The 25,194-nt window shown below is 42.0% G+C and overlaps 2 protein-coding genes across 5 annotated transcripts; one reads left to right on the top strand and one right to left on the bottom strand.

Annotated features, from left to right (window-relative positions):
- Positions 1 to 375: 375 nt before the first annotated feature.
- bri3 (brain protein I3) lies at positions 376 to 5,634 on the bottom strand. Its single transcript, XM_089019549.1, has 3 exons — positions 5,164 to 5,634; positions 3,441 to 3,549; positions 376 to 1,547 (listed from the first exon to the last, which is right to left on the bottom strand). Exons 1-3 carry the CDS (start codon positions 5,339 to 5,341, stop codon positions 1,415 to 1,417), a joined length of 420 nt encoding a protein of 139 aa, XP_088875675.1. The 5' UTR covers positions 5,342 to 5,634; the 3' UTR covers positions 376 to 1,414.
- tecpr1b (tectonin beta-propeller repeat containing 1b) lies at positions 1,494 to 23,699 on the top strand. 4 transcript variants are annotated; one of them, XM_089019542.1, is made up of 27 exons: positions 1,494 to 1,567; positions 5,679 to 5,783; positions 6,606 to 6,660; positions 7,542 to 7,773; positions 7,920 to 8,102; positions 8,212 to 8,334; positions 8,419 to 8,541; positions 9,559 to 9,733; positions 9,832 to 9,932; positions 9,995 to 10,096; positions 12,815 to 12,942; positions 15,033 to 15,610; positions 16,043 to 16,146; positions 16,234 to 16,389; positions 16,460 to 16,609; positions 16,827 to 16,984; positions 17,114 to 17,241; positions 18,593 to 18,683; positions 18,772 to 18,868; positions 19,945 to 20,024; positions 20,128 to 20,184; positions 20,429 to 20,603; positions 20,952 to 21,087; positions 21,188 to 21,280; positions 21,362 to 21,468; positions 21,562 to 21,681; positions 22,533 to 23,699. In XM_089019542.1, exons 4-27 carry the CDS (start codon positions 7,549 to 7,551, stop codon positions 22,674 to 22,676), a joined length of 3,534 nt encoding a protein of 1,177 aa, XP_088875668.1. In that variant the 5' UTR covers positions 1,494 to 1,567; positions 5,679 to 5,783; positions 6,606 to 6,660; positions 7,542 to 7,548; the 3' UTR covers positions 22,677 to 23,699. The 4 variants fall into 4 exon arrangements, with proteins under 4 accessions (XP_088875668.1, XP_088875667.1, XP_088875666.1 ...); XM_089019541.1 differs by lacking the exon at positions 1,494 to 1,567 and having other exon boundaries at positions 5,695 to 5,779; XM_089019540.1 differs by lacking the exons at positions 1,494 to 1,567; positions 5,679 to 5,783 and adding an exon at positions 6,317 to 6,462.
- Positions 23,700 to 25,194: the final 1,495 nt, after the last annotated feature.

Here is a 25,194-nt window from a genome sequence, read left to right as displayed (position 1 = left end):
CAAAATAGTTCCACTGTGGACATGAGAACGTCACAATTATTATGTTACCATTGTCTCAACAACAAAAGCACAGACATTTGTTTCTAAATACACGTAAGTGACACAGGAAGAGGCATTTTTTGTCTTGACTTATTTTTGGTGGTGAACAACACATAACACTCAAATTGAACAACCTGAGCTTTTGTGGTTGACTACAGTCGATACCAAACATAAAATACAATAATACACATTGATTTATATAGCGCTTTAACAAGAAATAAAGCAGTCACAAAGATAGTAAAACACAATCACACTGGTTACAGTGCAACTTCTATTTTCATTAGGGATTAATTGTAGTTAGTTTTATGGGGAAAGGATTTATGGAAGCCAACAGTCCACAATTTGGGTAGCATATATTTAATTTCATAAACTAGTATAACAGTACGTATATGTAAAAAAAGTAAGAAGCTCAATCATAGGAGCAAGCGTGCATAGTGCTTGTTTCCAAAGCAAAAAAAAGATTTTCCCCCAAACTTTTTTTTTCCCCGTACACCAATATTGGATGACACCTTTACTAAAATGGAAGACGACGTGTTTTGATTGTCTTGCGGAAGTGGGGCCAAGACTCTTATTCAGCTCTTTCGTTTTTCAATCATTTCCGGGCTCACGAGTAAGGAGTCCACTTTGAAAACTGTTGGAGGCAAAAGTACCTGAGGTTGCCATTTTTGGCCCTGGAGAAGATGCAATAGGGAAAAGAAAGAAAAAGAACAACAACAGAATGATCCACAATCAGTGCAAATATGGCCCCGGCAGATTAATACGTGGTAAAATACATTGCGGGCAGCTGTCTGTTTTGTTTGTATCCTTAATTCTTGGTTGTCTATCCAAAAATATGGGATTGTTATTGTTCAGCAGCACTGAGCCTCAACATGAAGTCAAGGAGAAAAAAAGTATCACTTCATGATTGATGAAGAAAATAAGTCTCAAAAATATAATCATCAGTCTACATTTTAGCATCTTTCATGTCAGCGGCAACAGTTTGTGATAAGAAACCAAAAAAGGCATAAAAACACTTGATAGTTGTAGATACGCCTCACAGAAGGGTCTGGAAATTGGGCTTTTGGGTCATATTTCAAGAAGACACTAAACAGACACTAAAATGTGAATGTGCTGAGGCTAGGCCCTGGCGTGGCCACTTTAGAGTGCCATTGTCGTCGCAAGTGTGCGCACATCACAATGAGAAAGGCGGAAGGACTGTGATAGGGGAACGAATAGTCATTTTTGCACAACTTGCTATCTATTAACAAAAAGCTGGGCAGTAAAAGAAAGGTTACATTGCATTTTAGTTTCCTCTTGAAATTTCAACCCAAAGCCCAATCTCACAAACTTTCATTTTTAAATGCTGTATGTGTGTTTGACACTATGTTTGTGTGGTCTATCCAAAGGTGGCGCCGCAGTTGGGACATCGCCTCTGCCGCAGGGCGAAGCAGAAGAGGATGCCCAGTGGGAAAAAGAAAATGGCGCACAGGATTCCCAGGCAGGTGAAGTCATCTTCCAGAACGCCAACTCTGGCAAATCAAACATGGAGGTAAAAAAATAACTTCAGATTGATCCCTTAAAGGACAACCGACGTCATTTGTTTTTTAACTGACATTAAAAAAAACGTTTTATAGCATCTAAAATACCCAAAACACGCAGTATGATATTTTTAGTCGAATGCAAAACACCAATAAAAATGACTTAAAATGTCCAAAATCTGCAAAAAAATTGAGCTGCGAATTGGGCATTTTCAGAAAGTCTCGCCCCCAGTTTGTGACGTCACGCCAAGACGTCTTGCCTTGCTTTATAATCAAAACAATAGCTTCAGATTCGTAGAAGATGGTTTCTTGTTACACATCCAGTTATGAATGATTCAAATAGTTCTGAAGAGGAAAGCATACATGTTTGCAATCGATTAAAGAATTTATTTGTGCCATTTTGAGGCAACATTGGGGGGAAATCTCTCACCCAAAAAAAGAGGCACAAAATGGCGACCTCCTGTGGCCACCTCCATTTCCACAGGCTGATAAATTCCTTATATGGCGCTTGGACGCCCTCTTCTGGCCTTCTGGCGGCTTTTGGGTGCAACACGAGGTCCCCACACCAAACAAGTACAGCAAAATACATTGACGTGATGGAAGGACCGTTACAATGCGTCTTTTTTTACGGTCAGGGGCGGTCCTTTAGTGACGTCTCGTACGGACTCGTCACCAACTCAAAATCAAGACTTCCTGAATATTCAGCGCGAGTCTTAAAACGCAAAATATAGCTATATGTGGTGGAATCTTTGTAAAACACGCTCAGTAGAAGTCATTTGAAGCCATTTTACAAATTATGGACACAACTTGTCCAGAGACGTCGGTTGTCCTTTAAGTTATGCGAACACCTGGTTGATTTCAAAATATGCATTACAGTGTTCCCCTAATCCCGTGGGATTTTTCATTGCAGTTAGATGTTATTTCATTTTGACTTTTAGACACCAGAAACCAGCGAGGTCTGGAGTTCTTTGAATATTGTTCTAGGTTCTTTTTGATGAGTCGTTGTCACACTATTTGGAGTAATTTTAGCTATTTACAAATTACTTTTTCTTGGAGGGATAGGTTGTTTTGGATTTTTCCCCCACCCTTTCATCACTTAAATTCAGAATTTAGAATTTAGAAACGATATTTTGTATTTCCCCGTTAGTGTGATATTAAAATCTTTGTGTGTAATAAATATACAAAGACAGAAATCTGGAAGGGGAAATACTTTTTCACAGCACAGTATTGCATAATAAAGTAAACTACATGTATTTGAACTTCCTTCTGAATGGATGAACAAGCACTTTTATATGATTCCAACAATGACACCTTTCCTCCCTTTTTCAGTTTTTGTTGTTTCATGAACTGTTCTAACTGTGATGAATAATCGGACACAGACATATCGCAACTTTCTATGCGATGCATGTTCCAATATTTACACAATCATTTCCTGAAAAAGATTTCTTCAAACTCAACCACCGATTTGCTGTTCTGCAAGTGAATTAGCGATTTACTGATTACTCCGTACAGCTTGGCATGTGACGAACAGGATGCTGTCTGCTCTGCGGTTAAATTAATTAATTAATTAATAGCTACGTGTGTGTAGCTATCCTCTCACAAGATGCAAAATATGAGTGTGTGTGTGTGTGTGTGTGTGTGTGTGTGTTATTGCTCAACCGTAAAATAATCAATAATGTTGGTGGTTGTACCAGTAAAGGGATATAAACAGACATAGGTCACTGTGATGAATGACGCATTCATCACAGTGACCTTGCTCCACAATCACATGACTCACTTCGTTCAGACGGATAAAATGTATTTCTGAATGTATTTGTTTGTTTGTTTTTGAAAGCGTCATCAGCTTTACATGTGTCTTTTTAAATGTGATTTGTGCGTCTTCACCTGCAGGCCGGGCAGCCTCCTACGACCACAACAGATGGTTGAATGACAGTGTAGGTTCCAGCATAGGGCTGATGGGATACGGGCACTCCCAATTGGCCTGGTGGGTAGCCTGCGGTTGAAAACAAACATTTGCATGATTGCACAATGAACTTCTTTGGAGAGGAGAAAAAGATAAGAAGTTTAGTGTTTTTCCCAACCTCGTTGATATTAAGTTGGGACGTTAGGAAAGCACCTTCTCTGTTCATCTTTAAAACTCGAATCAAACATATCTTTATTCATTGGCTTTTAATCCCAGCCTGAGACGCTGTATTATGTTTGTCCAGATTAGATTACTTATTAATTATTATAATTAATTTTGTGTTTAAATGTGTGTGTGTGTGTGTGTGTGTGTGTGTGTGTGTGTGTGTGTGTGTGTGTGTGTGTGTGTGTGTGTGTGTGTGTGTGTGTGTGTGTGTGTGTGTGTGTGTAAAATGGGACAGGTTATATATGTGCTTCTTCATTTTATTATTTTGACATAAAGCTGTTTTGCAATATGAAACATACTTGATGGATCAAGTTTGATGGATTACTTTTTTGGTGTTTTAATCTTTTTATGATCGAAATTAGTTTGGACTTTGCTATTGAATTTGTTCCCTTTACAGCACTTTCTATGCAAGGGTTCTTTTAAAGTGTTCAAACATACAGTGGAGTTGGATTTGGATGAGTAACTCCCAGGTAATATTGACCTTGTTAAAGAGCTGTTTCAGTGAGCTTTGATACAAATACATGAAATTACAGATAACACGTGTGGAGGGGTAGTGGGGGACACTTGAATTCACTGTACATTCTGTAATCATTAACATGTCGAACAGCCTTGTGGTTCTTCAACACGTTGCAGAGACAGCTGCGGGATTTTTTTTCTCTCTCAGGGCTGACGGGGAGTCCAACAGATAAATAGGGGGGACTTGGGGCAGGTGGGGTTACAGGTAGACATATTTTAGAATACTGTATAAACTAAAATGCTTTAGGGGGCAGCCCTGTGATAGTGTTGTTAGCACCTCACAGTGCAGAGATCATGGGTTCAATCCTGGCTCCGGCCTTCCTGTGTGGAGTTTGTGTCGGTTTTCTCCCGGTACTATAGTTTCCTCCCACATTCCAAAAACACATTCTGATTCGCTCCATCCTCACAAGGCTTGCAAGGGGCGCCTGAGACATTTAATCGTGGTATTACTTAAATACTTGAAGACACGATGTTTAAAATAAAATTAGTGTTTTCCGTCATTTTTAAAGATCAAATTTACATTAAAAAGTATCATGTTTATTTCTCTGACGCGTTAATTATATAGTCCATAACATAGAATTCCCTCTACAGTGATTAGGAATGAAATGCGTATGAGTAGATAACTCCATAGGCAGGGGTATTCGTCGAATCCTACATCCGGGATTTAATCAAAACTTTCACCCAAACCGACTTTGGAGGTTACGACTTCCGCTTTACAACATGTTTTAATTGCTACGAAAACGAGCATGCTACTCATTAACAGCAAAATGGGTTCTTTCTGCATTATATGGAGCATTGCGGGGTATACGTTTGATGAATGAGAATGTTTTCGGTACATTTTATCCCTTTCAACATTCAACACAACCCTCTCAAAACTACGCCGGAAGTGCGCGTCGGCGTTAACACTCTTAATTTGAGCCACATACGACAAACAGAGCAGACTTGCTGGCGAGTGTAAGCCACCTTGGCCGCCTGGTGGATACTGGTAGGGCGGCGGCGCTGCGGTCGGTATGGCTCCATAGCCGTGCGGCGGCGGCGGCGGCTGTTGCGGCGGCTGTTGCTGTTGCGGCGGCGCCGGGGCCCCATACTCGTAAGCTCCGGCGACGGTGGTGTAGGCAGGAGGTCTGGGTTTGTTGTCCATTCTATCAGCAAAAGTTGTTCGGTGTGCTGCGTAACTTTATGGGAAGGGCGCCGAGGTGTGATCTCCGCTCTAAGTTTGCCGTCACTCCCCACAAACAAGTAAAAAAAAGGAGACACGACGGTAGCTCACAAAAAAAGACACTGCGTCAAAAACGAAAGTTGGTCGCTCTCCATGCGCCAACTTTGTCCTACGTTCCAACATTCACGTCGAGACGGTACTGTTCAGACATTTACCTGAATGTCACCCTTCCTCCTTTGGCGCTAGGACAACAATCGTGTGTCACTAAAGCGCATTGCAACTGCTTTCAACTCACACGGTTTTTTTTTGTCCTCTTTAGATTGTCACAAGAGAAAAATCATGTGATGTGCGATTGGTGCTGCCCTTCAAGTGCCCAGGCTTCTTAAAGCGGCAGTACAACAAAACGGCCCATACACATATTTAGGTACAGTGCGTATTTTATTTTATGTATCACTGGCGTTGGGAAAATCATTGCAATCTCCCAAAAAAATTGGAGCAATTTCCGACCAGATAGGTCATATCGCCATGGAATTCAAAGGGAAGGGACAATGAGGACACATTGTCGTGATGTCCATATTTGAGGGCGGAATTATGTTGAATCCGGTTGTGATCTTTTTATTTGGATATTTATTTCTAATAATTCTTTAATAAATATGTATAATTATTTAATTGCAACAAACACGTTTACACCAGACTCCATGTTCAAATACAAAGTGTATTGTAGTGAAGTATCGTTGCTAATCATGGACACGTAAGGCAGGTCTGGCTATTGGATCTTGCGAAGAAGGCAGCCCTTGTCTTCAATAATTAAAAACACTCATTCTTGGTCTAAATTATTGAAATATTACACGTCAATCGCCAGCAACAAATATCACGCGCATCCGGCTTAAACCAATGAGGAAAGACGACAAGCCACACCCCCTTTGCGGTGTTTCGACCAATCCGTGCGCAGCTACCTCCATTTAGCGGAGTTGTAAAACCAGCATTGAGCTTTCCGCTACTCTCAAATTCTAAACACCGTTGTGCGATGATGTCAGCGTGACTTGGCTGTCTGGGACTCAGCGGGTCGCTTAATGGAATTGCAGGACCACACGTGTAACTAAGTAAGGATTGTGGGTTTTGAAACAACAGTTTTCAGAGGCTAAAAGCTAGTGGATATGTAAACAGCTTATAGACTCGTTTGCGGGAAAGGGGTCTACGGGTCCTATTGCTAACATATGTCTCCGTCTTGCACAATGTTCCACAGGTATGCCATGACGCCTCATTCCCTTGACAATTAAGTATCTGACACCGACATTCAGGTAGGCTATCTGCAACTGCACACGTCCTTAATAATGTAATTGAACATAGCTCACGTTTGTCTATTATAGGATTTTGAAAATTGTTTAGGTTTAAATAGCAATCAAAAAGCCCAATTTCAGCACGGAAAAATAGTCCATATAGGCCTGCTTCGAGTCAGGTGTCCGTTTCGGATTAGTACTAACAGTCGTTAAAGCAAAATTCCGGTATGGTGTTTCACAATAAAGGCAAATAACTACTGCGTCTTTCAAAGTAAACAGAAATTCAACAAAACCGTAATTAGGATTGCTGATGTGATCAGTTTAAAGTCCAAACTATGAGCCAAAGCTGTTAACAGCGTTTAAAACACTTATAAATATCCCCAAAATTGCTTTACTGTGAAAAATACAGTAAACCTCAAAGCTAACCGCTAATAATAATAATAAAATATTTGATTTCAAAACTCTCAAGGTCACATTACAGTCACAGAAGAAGTTTTGCTGTGGTTGAATAGCGGCAGCCACACGCGGCAGCCACATCTCCCAGCGTTCACTCAACCCAGAAGGAACTCTATGAGTTTGTCTTCCTGACAATTTTAGTTTCTACTGCTGCTATTTTGTGTTTGAACGATTCAATCAAATAGAAAGGTATTTTCAATAATGCGAGCTTTAATTCGAAACTCAAAGCATCACTTAGCAACACCAGCCGAAACCGTCCTGTAACTGATCAAGTCAGGCCTTCAAAATAAAGTACCAGACCACTGTGGTATGCGCACATAACACAAGAAGTGCTGAAAAGACCAATATGATTGTTAATCTTAGAATTATCCTAAACGAAAAAAATAGTATGGCCACATCTGATACATTCATCTATCGTTCGTCCCGTCCATTCTATTTGTCCGAAGGAGAACCATGTCCGTAACGCTGCTCTGGGCAGTAGATGTGTATGGGAGGGTGTACAGTGTCTCCACCGCTGGCCACTGTTGGGTTCGCACCGAAGATGCACTTCTGGAGCTGAAGCGCGTCACCGCCGGCAAAGGTCGCTGTTGGGGCATCGGCTGCGACCACCACGTATATCTCAACATGATCCCCCACGAGATGCCCATCCGCTACAAAGAGGAGACCTATGAAAACCAGGTCGGCATGAGCTGACAGACTGACGTTCAAGGTTTCTCTTTATTCATCCACCGTAGACTAAATTTACCTTTGGGCAAGGGATTCCGTCCATCCATATCTCATCCCATTAGTTGTCGACAAGAAACTTCTTCCGTGTGTCATTTCAGCGGTGGAATCCTGTGGATGGCTTCACGGATACACTATTGCCCACTGACCGCTGGCCATGGAGCGATGTGACTGGGATGAATCCTCAACCGCTCCATAGCTTCCAATTGCCATCCCGCAGCTGGGAGTGGGAGGGGGATTGGTCCGTGGACCACAACTATGGGGGAGAACCCAGTCAGACCGGGGTGAGAACAAACCACTTTCATATTTAGCTACATTAAGTTTGTGCTGATGATTTTCAAACGACAGATTGTGAGCAACTGGAAAGCTATTTTTATACATGCACTCTTGTAGGGTTGGGAATATGCCGTCGACTTCCCCGCTAACTTCTCTCCCGACAAGAAATGGAATTCTTGCGTGCGTCGTCGGCGCTGGATCCGCTACAGAAGATATACAGCACAAGGCACCTGGGCAAAGGTTTGATCTCGACTTTATTATTATTTGCAAGCCACTCACATCAGACCTGTACTAAAACTGTAGAAAAAAAAATGCCGCCTTCAGATCCCCTTGGACCATCCCGGCAAGCCACCTCTACCTCTATGTGACATCAGCTGCGGCGGCTGGGAGATGAGTGACGAGTCAGGGAGATATCCTTACCTTTGGGCTGTGTCTCAGCAAGGACAGGTCAGTCAGAAAGGTTGCAAAATTCTGTTATTGTGTTGTTTTGCATGGGTGGCAGATATTGATTTTATTTTTGACTTGGTTCAAAATCACTTGATTATCATGATTAATTTTAAACTATTGTATGCATGTTTTTTTAATAAACTATATTTACAGTAATTGTCCAATAAGAGAAATGAAGGATGCTTTAGGGCAGGGGTCGGTCGGGAACCTTTTTGACTAAGAGAGTCATAAAAGTAAAATATTTAGAAATGGACGCACACGCAAACACGCGAGCACGTGATTTCAACCAAATGTCAGAATATATTATTTAAAATAACTCACCATTAATGTAAATAGTATTCTGTTCCTCATGATTGGAAAAAAAAATCCATCCAAACGATAGGAATGAAAGTCAAGTTGCCGGGTCCATAGGCGAAGCTACTGCTAGCTAGCCTGCACACTGCTCATTAGCTTGCACACTTGCTTTCTGCTGTCTCTCACAGAAGTATATTGATGCTATCGTTTAGCAAGAGGCTTGTCAAAGTGCCACTGATATTCAACTGTTTCATTCATGGACTTGTTTCATTGCAAATTGGAATCACGGCAGAACTTTTTCTCTCCATAAAGGAGAATCCTTCCGTCCATTCAACCTGAAGTGACGATACTCGTCATTTTTTTTACTCGTCAGGCTTATTAAAAGGGGGTGTTTACCAGTTTCGACATCAACGGCCATAGGTCAGTATCATCCAATCAAAATTGCACTTTCCGCTAACTGCCACCCAAACAGGAAATGAACAGCGAAAAAGTGAGAATATGTACATGTATTTAGTTTTATCAGCGAGCCTGATGCATTCATCATAAGAGCCATATATGGCTCGCGAGCCATAGGTTCCCGACACCTGCTTTAGGGGGTGGAAATGCCGTTACGGCATTTATTTGGTCACAAGGGGGCGGCATGACTTCAATAAATTGATGTGACAGAACTTTGCATGGGATAAAAAAAGTGGAATAGTCATCTGATGGTTATTTTTGTTTCAGGTGTGGTTCAGGGAGGGGATCCACCCTCGGATTCCCGAGGGCACACGCTGGGAGGAGGTTGAAGTGCCCATGGAGGTGGTCCAGTTATCACTCGGTCCAAGAGACCTGCTGTGGGCCGTTCTGTGGGATGGCAACCTGTTGGTCCGTACAGGGCTCAGCCTGGACAGTCCCACAGGTCAGCTGTCACCTCCTTGTCATTTATTATTATTATTATTTTAATGATACTTGAATTTCCATTGTTAATGTGAAAGCCTCATTCTGGTCCTCCAACAGGCACGTCGTGGTTGGAAGTCGAATCACCCGAGAAGGAGATGGAAACCCTCCACGTGTCTGTCGGAGTTAACGTTGTGTGGGTGATCACGAAGGACTACAAGGCGAGTCTAGCGGGGATGTCGTCAACGTGGTAAAACTTCTCAATATACATGTGGATTCGCAGGTGTGGTTCAGGCGGGGCGTCAATTCGCACAATCCCTGTGGCTCGGGATGGATCAGCATCGTCGGTGAGATGATGATGCTTGACGTGGGGCTCAATGACCAGGTGAGGGACTTTGTTTATGGCGTCATCGCAGCTGCTGAGTCAGCATTAAAGGACAACCAACGTCACTTTTTTGTTTCTTAACTGACATCAGAAATTTTTTCGGTGAGGGCCGTTCCTTTTGTGACGTCACGTACGCACTCGTCACCAACTCAAAAACAAGACTTCCTGAATATTCAGAGTGAGTCTTAAAACGTAAAATATAGCTATATGCGGTGGAATCTTATTAAAATACGCTAAGTAGAAGTCATTTGAAGCCATTTTACAAATTATGGACACAACTTGTCCGGAGACGTCGGTTGTCCTTTAACTACAATGTTCATCAAAACCTTCCGCTCTCACTGCTCACACACAGTATTGCCCAAACCCTCATAATTTACCTTTATTGACTGATGTGAATGATTCATTAAAACAACTAAACTTCTGGTGAGTCAAGAACTGTGCACATTTTTTTGTATATAATCGGCATATCTATAGGCTATATTCTTGTTTGTTTCCAATTTATTAATGTACAGTGATACTTCCACATACGAACGCTTCTGCTCACGAACTATTCGCCTCACGAACATTAAATTCGCGAGCATATAGTTTCGGCTGACGAACTAGTTTTCGGCAGATGAACACCAAACCACACGGTCGAACAGCGCCACGGTGGCTGGCAGACTCGTTTTCGGCACCCCCTTTGAGTGCAGACGTGGTTTGTTATTCAGTTTAGTACTATTGATATTATGGGACCGAAAAAGACCCCACCACAGGCTAGTGTTAAGCTGAAGAAGACACAAATGAAAATTGATATAATCGAAAAAGACAAACGACTGTGTGACTTAGCGTACCAGTACAATAAGTCAACCATTGCTACGTGTGGCTATGGGTTTTTCTGTGTTGTCTAAGCGACGGTCTCAGGCAATAGAAGAGGTTGAAAAACTTCTGTTGATTTGGATTAACAAAAAGCAGCTCGCAGGGTACAGTGTGAGTGAGGGTATTATCGCCGAGAAAGCGCAACTTCACTCGGATATCATCAAGAGGCAACTACATCAACGACCATCACAAAGATCAATAAAACGACTGTATTATTCAGTACAGTTTATTTCTTTAATTACAATACAATAGCACATTTATTTTATAGGTATATTTTGTGTAGTTTTAAGGCTTATTTAGTAGAAAATTATGTTTTATGGGGACCTGGGAACGGATTATTCTCATTTTAATAGTTTCTTATTGGAAATAAATGTTCGGCAGACAAACTTTTTGCACACACTTTCTGGGAACCGATTAAGTTTGTGAGTTGAGGTATCACTGTATTAATTTTGTTGTAATGTTATGTATGTATATATCATGCCTTTGTATAAAATATATATATATATTTATCAACCTGGGTGACTAGCACTTATAATACAAGTACCATTCCAATGTTCACCCTGTGCATATAGTTTACAATGTTTAATACGAGTGTCAAAGTCAAGGCCCGCCAAATCATTTTAGTGGACCGCGAAAGCCAATCAAACGTGAAATTCCCTGAAATTTGAAATTGTCACATGTAATCCCCAATAATTGTTATTATTCTGAATTTGTGATTTTAAAACTAAATCAAGAATAATGAAATCAATTTGTTGTGCGCTGTATATGTAATATGTAGAGCGGATGAAACGTGTATGGCTTGCCAAAATTTTTAATGACCCTCCAAGGCAACCCCGTAGCTATACTGTGGTTTGCGACAAAAAGGAATTTGGCACCCGTGATTTATGTCTGTGTAAACTCTGTCGTACAGGAGTGGTCCATCGATGAAAACGTTTCCTCAGCCGTCATCTGTACTTCTTTGAAGGTGTCAGACGTTTCGCTTCTTATCCAAGAAACTTTGTCAGCAAACTAAAGTCTTATTGGTAGTTTAGGCCCTATATATATATATATATATATATATATATATATATATATATATATATATATATATATATATATATATATATATATATATATATATATATATATATATATATATATATATATATATATAATATTGGCCAGATGCAAACAGTTTCAGAAGGTCCCGCCCCCTTGTTTGCCTCAGGCCAGTCGTTAGTCAGAACAATAGGAACAATCAGTGAAGCTGCAGGGAGTAGTCCTCTGACCCCCCCCCAACCTGAGAGTAGGGACCTATCATAGCAGAGTCCGGCACCGCCATGTCTGGACAGTAGGGAGATATATATATATATATATATATATATATATATATATATATATATATATATATATATATATATATAGGGGGGGCGGGACCTTCTGAAACTGGCCACTTCCGGTTTCAATTTGAAGTACTTTTTAGACACTAAGTCATTTTTATTGGTGTTTTGCATTTGACTAAAGATATCTTACTACGTGTTTTGGGTATTTTAGATGCTATAAAACGTTTTTCTGATGTCAGTTAGGAAGCAAACAAGTGACGTCGGTTGTCCTTTAAAGGCTAAGCTTGTGCTAGCCCGTGTCAGTGTTGCAATATCGTCCCATATGAAGTCACAAATTCTTGTCTCCTGCTAGTGAGTTTGTTGAATACTGGAAGACTTTTTTGTCATTTGTGTGTTTCTTTCCCAACGAATTTAAATATCCAGTGAAGCCTTTTTGTGTGAAAGCATGTTCATCTGTGTGTTGTAAAACTCAGAGCCCACAGTAATTTAGGTTGCGGTTTAAATTTGAAATTAAACAAGTTTTTTACTCTTTTGGTGTCAGGTTTGGGCTGTTGGCGAAGACCGCGGCCTATATTTCCGAATTGGGGTGACGCCATCCGAACCAAGTGGGAATGGCTGGATCCCAGTTTCTGCTGAGTGGGGCAACAGGAAAGAGAATGTCCCATCCAGGTGTGTGTGCATATTTACTGGAAATATTGAACACAATCCAATCAGTATTATTTTGATAATCTTACTATTCTAAATGGCTAAAAATGCATAGTGATGAACATAAAATGATTGTGTCCTCTCGACTCTGCCTTGCAATGTGGCCAATTTCTTTTTCTACTGGCCTGTGGTGCAGTTATGGCCAAGTATGACGAATTCTGCCTAGCAACAAAAAGACTATCTTTTTCTTTTAATTCTTATGCCTGTGGAGCAGTTATGATTTTATCTCGAGAAATTCGATGCAACAGCGTGTCTGTCATTTTTCATTGTCGTGTGAAGGCTTGAGCATGAGAAATTGTGACCAAGCAACAAGTGACATATTGTACACAAAAATGTAGGATTCTGGTGAGCAACAAGAAGTGAATTTTATTTTTATTGGCCAAAGAAAGCCCTTGCAAATCTGTCAAGGATCACTGTTTTCCCCATCATCCTTACTGTCACAAGCAATTTTAGCCGCTTTATCTTTCTATTAACAGTAGACTCTTTTTAACTCATTCACTGCCATTCCCTCTGGTAATGTTTTTCCGTCCCACGAGAGGGCAGCATTTGCCTTTTGTACAGTCGCCCCCACTTTCAATGTAGATAACTCTACAACCAAGTAAGCTCAAACTAAACTTTTTTTATGAAGAAAGGAGAGAGTCTCATTGAATGTTCATGTAGTCCTAAAACTCAATAATCTGCGCGTCCTGCAATTTGAGTGAAAATGACAAAAACCCTGGCACTGGAGTGGACACATATTTGCACATCATCTGGCGGTGAATGACTTAAAGGACAACCGACGTCTCCGGACAAGTTGTGTCCATAATTTGTAAAATGGCTTCAAATGACTTCTACTGAGCGTATTTTAATAAGATTCCACCACAAAAAGCTATATTTTACGTTTGAAGACTTGCGCTGAACATTTAGGAAGTCTTGTTTTTGAGTTGGTGACGAGTCCTTACGTGACGTCAGAAAAGGACCGCCTCCTGACCGTAAAAAAGAGGCATTGTAGCGTCTTTCCATCACGTCAATATATTTTGCTGTACTGTTTTTTTTTTGAAAATCGTGTGTTACATCCAAATGCCGCCAGCAGAGGGAGTCCAAGCTCCATGGAAGGAATGTATCAGCCTGTGGAAACGGGCTGATTCATTCCTCACACATTCCCCCCCGCCCATTTGCCTCAAAATGGCATGGAATGAATTCTTTAATCGATTGCAGACATGTATGCTTTACTCTTCAGAACGATTTGAATCATATTCATAACTGGAAGAAAGCATGTTATCCGAATCTGAAGCCATTGTTTTTATTCTCCAGCAATGCAAGACATCTTGGCGTGACGTTACGAACTGGGGGCGGGACTTTCTGAAAATGCCCAATTCGCAGCTCAATTTTTTGCAGACTTTGGACACTTTAAGTCATTTTTATTGGTGTTTTGCATTTGAATAAAAATATCATACTGCGTGTTTTAGGTATTTTAGATGCTATAAAACGTTTTTCTGATGTCAGTTAAAAAACAAAAAAGTGACGTCGGTTGCCCTTTAACTCATTCACTGCCATTCCCGAATTTACTCAAGTTTTGCTTTTTCTTGCTGGGGTGCCGAAAAAGCGCTGGCCAGATGTATGGCAATGTTGTTCCATTCCACAAGGGGCAGCATTTCCCTTTTTTCCCATGTTAGCACTTTGTTCCAGCTTCAGCTGTTGTTAAAGCGCGATATATACCAATATGTATATATGTATATGTAGAAGACATTGAATTTTGGACAGCCACCCTCATTTCAAGCTGATATATCTCCAGACCCATATAATTTATGGATTAACCCTTTTTTGATGGAAGAAGAGAGTCTCAGGTTTCTTGCGCCAAATTGAATGTTTATGTAGTCCTACAACTCAATAATCTGTGGGTCCAGGAATTTGAGTAACAATGACAAAAACCCTGGCATTGGAGTGGACAGATTTTTGCACATGTCTGGCAGTGAATGAGTTAATTGGCAGGAAAACACAGTCTGATTCTCATACAAATATTTATAGATCTGACCCATTGTTGCCCACCTAAACTTCTATTTTGTTCTCAAAAGGGACGGCCTGGAATTGAGTTGCCAGCTGAAAGATTCCTCCCAAGGCTCTGTGGTGAGCTACGCCGACTCCAATTCAGAGTTAGGCCCGATTGACCCATCAAACAGCACGAATGACACCCCGGTCCTGGAAGCAGCTGCCACTTCTGTGGTCCCCTTAGGAGGAGCACTTGCCGTCCCACTAGATACCCAAGATGCTCGCACAGCACCTAAAACTTTTATCCCCACAAGCGACAGCTTCATCAACAGCCTGGTTTCGGATCGCGACAAAACCTCCACAAATCAACAGTTGGACGTACAGCCTGAGGAAGGGGGTCAATTCTCCCCAGCGCAGATCCTCCTGAGCCCAGAGGCCTCTGGACCCGGGACCCCCTGGAGCAACGTAGACCTGGAAAGCGCGGAGGTGGCTCGGAGCTCACAAGCACAAGGGCCTCACTTGCGCAACGGCGGCGCCCCTTACGACCTGGGCCTGGAGGGTGTGCAAGGTGTCGGGGACGAGGACGGTCCCGTGTGGGCCTGGATCTCAGGAGGGGGCTGCAACGTGGATGCCGCTTCGCAAGTCAGCTGGCTCAGTGCTACAGGTACGAGGAAAACTAATTTGGATTGACTGTGGTGTCTTGACTGATTTGCGGGTGCCCCGATTTAGGAAAGGATTGGATTGGATTCACCTTTATTAGTCTTGCGGTGGAGAAATGTACATTTTACAGCAGTAAAGTGAGGAAAGTCAGCGGAAAGGAATGAAAGAAGTAGAAAGACAAAATACAAGACCACTAATATGGACAAAAGGCAAATTCTTCCCCCTTGTGGAAGGGAAAAACATTGCCAGAGGACTGACCAGCGCTTTATCTGCACCCCCCACAAGAAAAACAACAACCCAAAACAATTTGGAAATGGCACTCCATGTCACACTTCAATTCTCGAATATATTCGGGAATGGCAACGAATGAGTTAATTAGATCATTTGCTATCTTTTAATGAAGCGGAGTTTTTATATTTGTTTGCGTGTGTGTCAGGCCCACTGGTCAGCTCTTTGTCGCTGACCCCTGTGCAGTCTTCGGTATGGAGCGATCAGCCACACAGAGAAGAGATCAGCAAGAAACCTCTGGAAAGAAGCAACGTATGACTCTTTTTCCCTCTTGTTTTTCTCATCCTCTGTTAGATACACACACTTGCATGTTACTCATCATGCGTATCCTTTCAACAGTCCATCTGGGTACGGAAAGGCACGCTAAATTGGTGGCGGGACTGGAAGCCTCAGCGCTGGGTGGACGTGGCTGCGGCTTTGGAGCAGTCCACCAAGTCAGACGGGGCGAAGGACAGCATCTTCTTTGTTTACTACACACGTTACGATGAGAAAAAGGTCGGCGAACAAGATCTATTTTATTTTCTGGAATTGTGTGATGTGAAGCCTCCCACCTTCGTTCTTGCAGTACCTTCACGTCTTCATGAGTGAAGTGACAGCATTGGTTCCAGTGTTGCGGGACGGCCGCTATGCTTTTGCCATTTACACGGCTTCCAAGACCAGATTGAGGAGTCCCTTGGTCCTGGCAGCCCAAACTGAACAGGATATGAATGACTGGGTAAGCCGTGAAATGAGACGGCAATGTTCTCTGGTATTGTGAGTGAACCCGAGCACGATTCACAAAAAAATTCGAGCGATGTGTCCCATCTTCCAAACTTTCCAAAATAAAATCCAGGATGATAACACATCACTTCAGTTCCACTTAGTTCACTGTAAATCTATGGACTGTTGATTTATGTCATGGCGATATCTTTTTTTTTTTTTCTTTGATCCAGCTAAACTTGCTGTCAGATGTTTGCTGCGAGAGCCGAGGCATCGCAGCCCCACCCTCCAGGCAGGCTTTATGGTCCACGACGTCCAAAGGAGACATTTTTGTCCACGAGCCGTCCTTTTCACTGGAGGCGCCCACTAACCCGCTGTCATGTGACCTCATGTGAGACCGAAACCATCGCCGTTTTTTTTTTTTTTTAATCCTGCTTTTAATGCTAACAGACTAACGTGATTCTTTCCTACCGACACGCTGCTCTTAACGCACTAACCCTCGCCGTGTGTGGCGCTGCAGGTTCTGGCGGCAGGTGCCCGGCCACCTACGCCGAGTAGAATCTAACAGTCTAGGACTGGTGTGGGGCATCGGGTGGGATGGCACGGCCTGGGTGTTCACTGGGGGCTCCGGGCGGCCAGCCAACTCTGGTAAAAACACGTTACCTCAATAGATTATGCACTTAGCATTTTTTTTGTCGAATGCACATGCGAGCAAGTTCAGGGTCATGCAAACTATGCCGTACGCATTATTGTCTCATTTCTTTACTTGGATGGCATTACGAGTAAGTCGCATCACTCCCAAAAAACGCCACATAAAAATATATAACACGACACCAGGATGGCGATCGACTAAAAAAACGAAATGTTTGTTTATTAACTTCCTTTTAAATGGCATAGCCTTTCTATTCATTTTAACTCATTCACTGCAATTGCTGAATTTATTCTGGAATTGAAAAGCATGATGTGGAGCGCCATTCCCGAATTTTTTTTGCATCTTGGTTTTTCTTGCGAGCGGTTGCCAATAGTGTTTTTCCCTCCCACAAGGTGGCAGCATTTGCCTTTCGTACAACCGCACCCATTTCAAGCTCAGATAACTCCAGGCCTATATAACTTAGGAATTAACTCTTTTTTTCTGATAACTCATTCACTGCCAGACATGTGCAAAAATGGCTTTTGTCATTGTCACTTGAATACAAGACCCACAGAATATTGAATTTTACGACCCCATCATTATTCAATGCAGCGTTAGAAACCTTAGACTCTCTTCTTTCATCAGAAGAAAACGAGTTAATTCCTAAATTATATTGGTCTGGAGTTATATGAGCTTGAAATGAGGGCGGCTATCCAAAATACAATGCAATACATACATGCATATTGGTTTAGATAGCGCTTGAACAGCAGCTAAAGCTGGAACAAAGCGTGAATATGGTAAGAAGGGAAATGCTGCCCCCTTGTGGAAAAGAAAAACAACTTTGCCATGGCCAGCACTTTATCGGTACGCAAGCATGAAAAAACAAAACCCGAACAAATTTGGGAATGGCGCTCTACGTCATATTTTCAATTCCCGAATAAATTTGTGAATGGCAGTGAATGAGTTAAAAGAAGAGAGGCGAAGGTTTCTTATGCTGCATTGAATGTTTATGTAATCCTCAAACTCAATATTTTGTGGGTCCTGCGATTTGAGTGAAAATGACAAAACCCCTTGCACTGGCGTGGACTTATTATTATTATTATTATTATTATTATAATACATGTCATTTATAAGCGCCTTTCAAAACTCTCAAGGACACTTTACAGTCAAAAGATATTTTTTTCTGCGGGTGAGCAGCGGCAGCCACACGCACCAGCGTTCTTATTTGCATATGGTCTGGCAATGAATGAGTTAAAAGGCAATTTAAAAACTTTTTACTACGTAACTAGTCTCTTTGTTGTGTTGTGTGAAAACAACTTGCTTCCAGCAAATGACCATTTTATTTTCTTTCTCCTTCGATGGTCGCAGATGCGGGTCACACGCACATCCAGACTGACGTCAGGAGCGTGCATGTGTATGAGAATCAAAGGTGGAACCCCGTGACAGGTTACACGGACAGGTAGCAGCATGACAAATGAAATAAACATGACATATTTATCCTGATGGTATTTTATTTTTTTTATTTTTATTTTTTGTCCTTCTGCCAGAGGACTTCCCACTGACCGCCCAATGTGGAGCGATGAGGGCGGACTGAGGGAGTGCACTAAAGGCAACACACAGCCACCCTTGCCTCAGTGGGCGTGGGTAAGTGAGGGATCCCCTTGAAATGTCAATTTTATATTTAATATCGAGCTGTAATTCAATCTGATGGACTCACTGTTTCAGCTGGTGTCTTTTTCACCCGAATGGCAGGTCTGATTGAGCCATAGCAACTCTGCCTGGCAATGTTTTTTATTTTTTATCCATTGGAAAGTTGATTGACCATGTTTACACGAGCTTTATAAAATCCAACAATTAAAAAAATATGATTAAAGAGTGGGAGAGTTATGATTCATCCTCACAATTCCGCCTAGCAACAAGAAGTACTTTTATTTTAGGCCCACGATTCAAGTTTGAGGCCTTTGAAATTTGCCCAGCGGCATGCGGCCATTTTCTAAATATGCGTAAGATTGCCCGTTCTCAATCAGCCTGTTCTGCCCAGAAACATGTGACCACTTTTTTATTTTCCATTGTGACAATTATTATTGAGCCTGATAAATCAGAGCTAAGCAAAAGTAGCCATTTTTTTCCTCACTGCCCGACAATGCGTCTGTGTCTGTGTAGATCGTTACCACCTAGGCTTAGTCAGGCTGATGAGGTGATATCAGGGCCAGTCATTGAACATAATCAGACAGAACAAAAGAGGTAATCAGATTAGCTTTAGGGAGTAGTCCACTGCTCCCCCCAAGTTTAGGGCAGGGGCCTATTAAAGCAAAGGTCTGGCATCGCAACCTCTGCCCATTAGGGATATATATATATATATATATATATATATATATATATATATATATATATATATATATATATATATATATATATATATATATATATATATATATATATATATAGGGCCAGAGCTACCAGCACAACTTTAGTTCGCTGACGAAGCTCTTCGGATGAGGAGCGAAACGTCCAAAACCTTCAAAGAAGTACAGATGACGGCTGAAGAAACCTTTTCATCACTGCCCTACAATTTTCTGATTAAATCTGGTAACTCTGCCTAGCAACAAGAGGCTCTGGAACCCAAATTTGCAGTCATATCATTGCTTGCCGCCATTTAAATCAAGACACTAGTTTTGATTGATCTTCCACCTTTCATGTGCTGCCCAACTCTGTTCCAGGTGTCCGAGTGGGCTGTGGACCAAAGTGTTCCCGGAGGGACGGACAAGGAGGGATGGCAGTATGCTGCCGACTTTCCCGTGTACGTATAGTATATTTACTACCACCTACAGGACTGGAGTTGAACAGTCATGCAAAATGGTGTGAAATGAACCACTTCAAATATTTTTCAATCTTTCTTGCAGAACATTTCATGGCCACAAAACACTGAAAGATTTTGTTCGGCGAAGACGTTGGACAAGGTCACTGTGCGCACACACACCAACACACCAGCACACTAACACACCAACACACCAACACACCAGCACACCAACACACCAACACACCAGCACAACAACACACTAACACACCAACACACCAGCACACTAACACACCAACACACCAGCACACCAACACACCAACACACCAGCACACCAACACAACACAACACAACACACTGCAGATTCCAAGCAACATGCAACGACAGCATTTTACTTGTCTTTCCAGAAAGTGTAAGATCACCCTGAAAGGTCCGTGGCAGCCGGTCCCGCCCATCCCCCTGAGTGACATCTCCCTGATGTCATGCCTGGCCCACAGCAGCATGGAGCAGGTCCCCCTTTGGGCCCTCAGCGACAAGGGAGACGTGCTTTGCCGGCTGGGGGTCACCCCACAAAACCCTACGGTGAGCAAGTGTCCACTTTTTGCAATGTTCCCAATGACCAGGGTTAATAGCGTCAAAGCTCACTTCAACATACAGTAAAGTCTCGTTATATCGATATCGGATATATCGATAGTCCCGGTTATATCGATACTATTTCTATGCACGCACGGAGAAAATTACATGCAAACAGGGTCGGATAAATCGATAGTCCCGGTTATATCGATATTTTTTCGGACTCCCTTGAATATCGATATAACGAGACTTTACTGTAGTTCCTTAGTACGGTGCACATGTGATAGTAGTGTCTGAAGATTTTCATTTTCTTTTTTTCTTTTTTTTTAATTCCTTGGTGCCCGCGACATATTCCAGGGCAACTCGTGGCTTCACGTCGGCACGGATCAACCCTTCAAGTCCATCTCCATCGGCGGAGCCAACCAGGTGTGGGCCATCGCGAAGGACGGGGCTGTCTTCTACAGGGGCTCAGTTTCCCCACAAAACCCTGCAGGTCAATCTCCAAAAAGAAGTTGTTCGCTTGTACAAATATCTTCTATTTTTCAGAACCATCAATTATGATCATATTGAAATTTGCTGTGCTGCCCCCGCAGGAGAATGCTGGTACCACATCCCGTCTCCCTCCCGGCAGACCTTGAGACAATTGTCCGTGGGCCGTACGTCCGTGTTTGCGGTGGATGAAAACGGTCAGTAGCCATTATAGTCGCGTGAATTTTCAAACCAATCCAAATGCTAAGAACAACTTTCGTCCTGGCGGATGCGTGCAGGGAACCTGTGGTACAGACAGGGCCTGACCCCGAGCTACCCCCAAGGCTCTGCTTGGGAGGTCATTTCAAACAATGCCACCAAAGTGTCAGTGGGACCGCTGGACCAGGCCAGTACTTCCGCATTCACCATTAGAGTTGGAAATACAGTATGTGACATTTCCTGAGCACAACGTTTCGGTCGGGTCTTATTTTTTTTTTAGGTATGGATGATAGCAGACGGAATAGCGGGCTTCCCTGCGGAGACTCCAGGGATCGTTTGTCACAGGCTTGGGGTGGGACCCATGCAGCCGAAAGGTCAACTGTGGGACTATGGCATTGGGGTGAGTCATTACGTCCACCCGTATTGGACCCCACCGCGCCCAAAATTAATACAGAAAATAAGCTTTTTTTATGGAAGTAATCTTTGCCTAGGTGATCCCTAAAACATTTGAACAGGCCTTTATGATAATAAAAATTATTATCTCACAATGAAGAAATTTACTTCAAAAAGATACCACCAGAAATGATTAAAATGTGATTTTTGATGGCAAAATATGCCAGTGTAACTAGTTTGCATTTTGCAAACTTTCCAATTGTCGTTTTATTATAGTAGTAATTGTAATATTAGTGTGGTAATTTTTGGTGCGCTTTATTTCTCCTTATTACTATTATCATTATTACCGTATTTTCTGGTGTATAAGGCGCACCCAAAGGCCTTGATTTTCTTGAAAAGATGACCCTGCGCCTTATATGCAGTTGTGCCTTATGTGAAGTCATATTCAGCCACAACAGGTCTTGCAAGTACTGTCAGCAGCCACCGACTGCATCCCCCCCCCCAAAAGAAGTAATAATAATCATCATCATCATCATACATTTCATTCATGAGCACCTTTCAAAACTCTCAAGGACACTTTACAGTCACAGAATAAGAACAAAAATGTTTTTGTCCGGGTGAGCAGCGGCAGCGTAACCCCAGCCTCTACTGTAGTGCCTTATAATGTGGTGCAACTTATATTTGGAAAACTTTTTTTCATTCATTCAGGGTGTGCATTATAGCACCTTATACATATATGAAAAATGTTTGAAAACACACCATTCATTGGGGATGCACCTTATGCCCCGGTACGCCTTATACACCGGAAAATATGATACTTATATATTTCTTAGTATTTCTTATTTTTTTCTTTCCCAGGGAGGGTGGGAGCACATCAGCGTGCGGGCTAACTCTGTGGAGGCCCCCCGCACGCAACACCCGCTTCCCACTGCACCACTGCCGCCGTCGTCGCCACAAAGGCCACTCCCCCCGCGGGTCAACGGGACGGCCGTGGGTGTGTAAAAGCATCACACCTTCCACCCCGCCCCTTCCATCCTATTCCTCTCATTTGTGCCTGGATCCACATTGGTAACCTAAGCACCACAAACTCAAATGCACAAACATCTTCACTTACGAGCTACTAGTGAGTGAGTCGCCCGTTCGTCAGCCCTCGAGATACCACACAATTGAATTGTGGTTGAACAATGATGGTGACTAGAAAAACATCCCATAATGCATTGCGCTGAGATGGTGTCCCACTTAAGGTCCGTGTACTCTGATGCTATTGAATTCTTATAATACAGTTCATTGGAAAAGTAGAGCTGCGATCACTTAGTCGTGCTCGTAAGTTGGCCTCCATCATAACAAATTTGCCCTTATGTCATACCTGCATGTATAAATCGTTTTGCACCAAAGTATTATACAGCAGTGAAATTAAAAATCTTACCCCTGAGAGTCAACTAACGCACTGAATTTTACGAGTCCTAGTACACGGACCTTAAACTGAATGTCAAGAATATTGTAGCAATGCTCAAAAACAGGTTGAATGATGACTTTATTCTTGAAAGTTGTTGTACTAGTGGAAACATGTTTTGTGAATGATTCAGAATATTTGAACAACTCTGTGACAAAAAAAGTATGGGGGGGAATAATCTAAAACCTTTTTGCATATGACCAACTTTTTCTGAATTTTTGACTGTCTTGTATTCATATGCAAAAACAGAAAAAAAATGTCAGCATTGATCAGGCAAAGGGCTAAAAGAAGCAAAATATCCCAGATGTTCTTTTCGGTTCTTTGTTTTGGTGTCGTGTCATTTATTGTGCTTGTTATTTATTTTCTTATTATTTATGTATGTGCTTGTCTGATGTGCTGTTTGGGCCTGTTAGACAGACTTTTGTGGTGCCCCTTCTTCTTCCATGACCCCCTCCAAAAAATGTGATATAAAGAAAGTGTATATACGGAGAAATGATGGGATGGACATACCTTCCTAAACTGTGCAATAATAATTCTAATAATCATATAAAGATCTTCCTTTTAGCATCAAATGCTTCAAAGACGTGGCGTGCGTTATTTGAACGAATATCAAATTAAAAGGACAAAAAAGCTCTTCTGTAAGGTTTATTTTCTTCCACTCATAAAATCATTTCAAGCACACTGCAATTTACATTTTCACCATTCTCCTGTCGACGACGTGGTGATCTAACAATGGAAAAGGACGAAGAATGTGTTTGCAGCGGTACTGCCACCTAGTGGTAGTTTTTGTGATATGACTGGACGAATAGCTTGTTTTTTTGTTTTTTGTTTTTTTTTACTGAACCCTTGCTATCGATGAGAAGGTTTCTTCAGCCGTCATCTGTACAAAAGTGAAGGTTTCGGACGTTTCGCCTCCTATCCAAGAGGCTTCGTCAGCGAACTAAAGTCTGACTGGTCGTACCGGCCCCATTTATATATCCCTAGGGATATATTTAGGGATCCCTAGGGATATATTTAGGGATATATAAATGGGGCCGATACGACCAGTCAGACTTTAGTTCGCTGACGAAGCCTCTTGGATAGGAGGCGAAACGTCCGAAACCTTCACTTTTGTACAGATGACGGCTGAAGAAACCTTTTCATCGATGGACCACTCCTGTACGACTGAGAGCTTACACAGATGAACCCTTGCTAGTTCATGTGATGTAGGCATATATTAAATCTGGCTGCGCGCATTTCGGCTTGATGGATCGTAAGCAGTTTTTCGGCCGAAAAAACCCTCCATGTATCTAGTACGGCGTTTTGACCCGAAAAAAACACCATGTATAGTAAGGCATTTTTGCCCAAAGAGAACGACCATATATAGTAAGCCGTTTTTAGCCTGAAAAAACCGATCAAGTGTAGTAAGGCGTTTTTGACCCGAAAAAAACGACCACGCATAGTAAGGCATTTTTAGCCTGAAAAACCGATCAAGTATAGTAAGGCGTTTTTGACCCGAAAAAAACGACCATGCATAGTAAGGCATTTTTAGCCTGAAAACCCGATCAAGTATAGTAAGGCGTTTTTGACCCGAAAAAACGACCATGTATAGTAAGCCGTTTTTCGGTCGAAAAAAACGACCATGTATTAGTAAGGCATTTTTAGCTTGAAAAATATGACCATGTATATTAGGGCGTTTTTAGCCTGAAAATACCGACCTTGTATAGTAAGGCATATTTAGCCTGAAAAAAACGTCCATGTATAGTAAGGGGCTTTTATACCACCCCCCCCCCCCCCCCCCCCAAAAAAAAAAAAAAAAAAAAAAAAAAAAAAAAAAAAAAAAACCACCTTGTCTCGTAAGGCATTTTTAGCAAAAAAAAAAAAAAACAAAAAAAACATGTATACTCAGGCGTTTTTTACCAGAACCAAAAGACCATGTATTGTAAGGCGGTGGAGTGTGTGCTTTGCATGTATGAGGTCCAGGTTCAAACCCAGGAATCTTCCCTTAGAATTTTCGACTGAAAAAAAAAACATGTAAAGCCGCTTTTAGCCCAACAAAACGCCCATGTATAGTATACGTCTGTGTAA

The sequence above is a fragment of the Hippocampus bargibanti genome, linkage group LG17 (assembly GCF_051943395.1).
Source record: "Hippocampus bargibanti isolate YZ-2025 linkage group LG17, ASM5194339v1, whole genome shotgun sequence".
Lineage (NCBI taxonomy): Eukaryota > Metazoa > Chordata > Actinopteri > Syngnathiformes > Syngnathidae > Hippocampus > Hippocampus bargibanti.
This window is presented reverse-complemented; position numbering and strand designations above follow the sequence as displayed.

Excerpts from the sequence above, each read along its gene's own strand:
- bri3 (XM_089019549.1), bottom strand. The coding sequence starts at position 5,341 with ATGGACAACAAACCCAGACCTCCTGCCTACACCACCGTCGCCGGAGCT. Across the intron at positions 3,550-5,163 it reads GTATCCACCAGGCGGCCAAG|GCTACCCACCAGGCCAATTG; the intron begins GTGGCTTACACT and ends TTTCAACCGCAG. Across the intron at positions 1,548-3,440 it reads GGAGGCTGCCCGGCCTGCAG|AGTTGGCGTTCTGGAAGATG; the intron begins GTGAAGACGCAC and ends TTGATTTGCCAG.
- tecpr1b (XM_089019542.1), top strand. The coding sequence starts at position 7,549 with ATGTCCGTAACGCTGCTCTGGGCAGTAGATGTGTATGGGAGGGTGTAC. Across the intron at positions 8,103-8,211 it reads GAGAACCCAGTCAGACCGGG|GGTTGGGAATATGCCGTCGA; the intron begins GTGAGAACAAAC and ends GCACTCTTGTAG. Across the intron at positions 8,335-8,418 it reads CACAAGGCACCTGGGCAAAG|ATCCCCTTGGACCATCCCGG; the intron begins GTTTGATCTCGA and ends TGCCGCCTTCAG.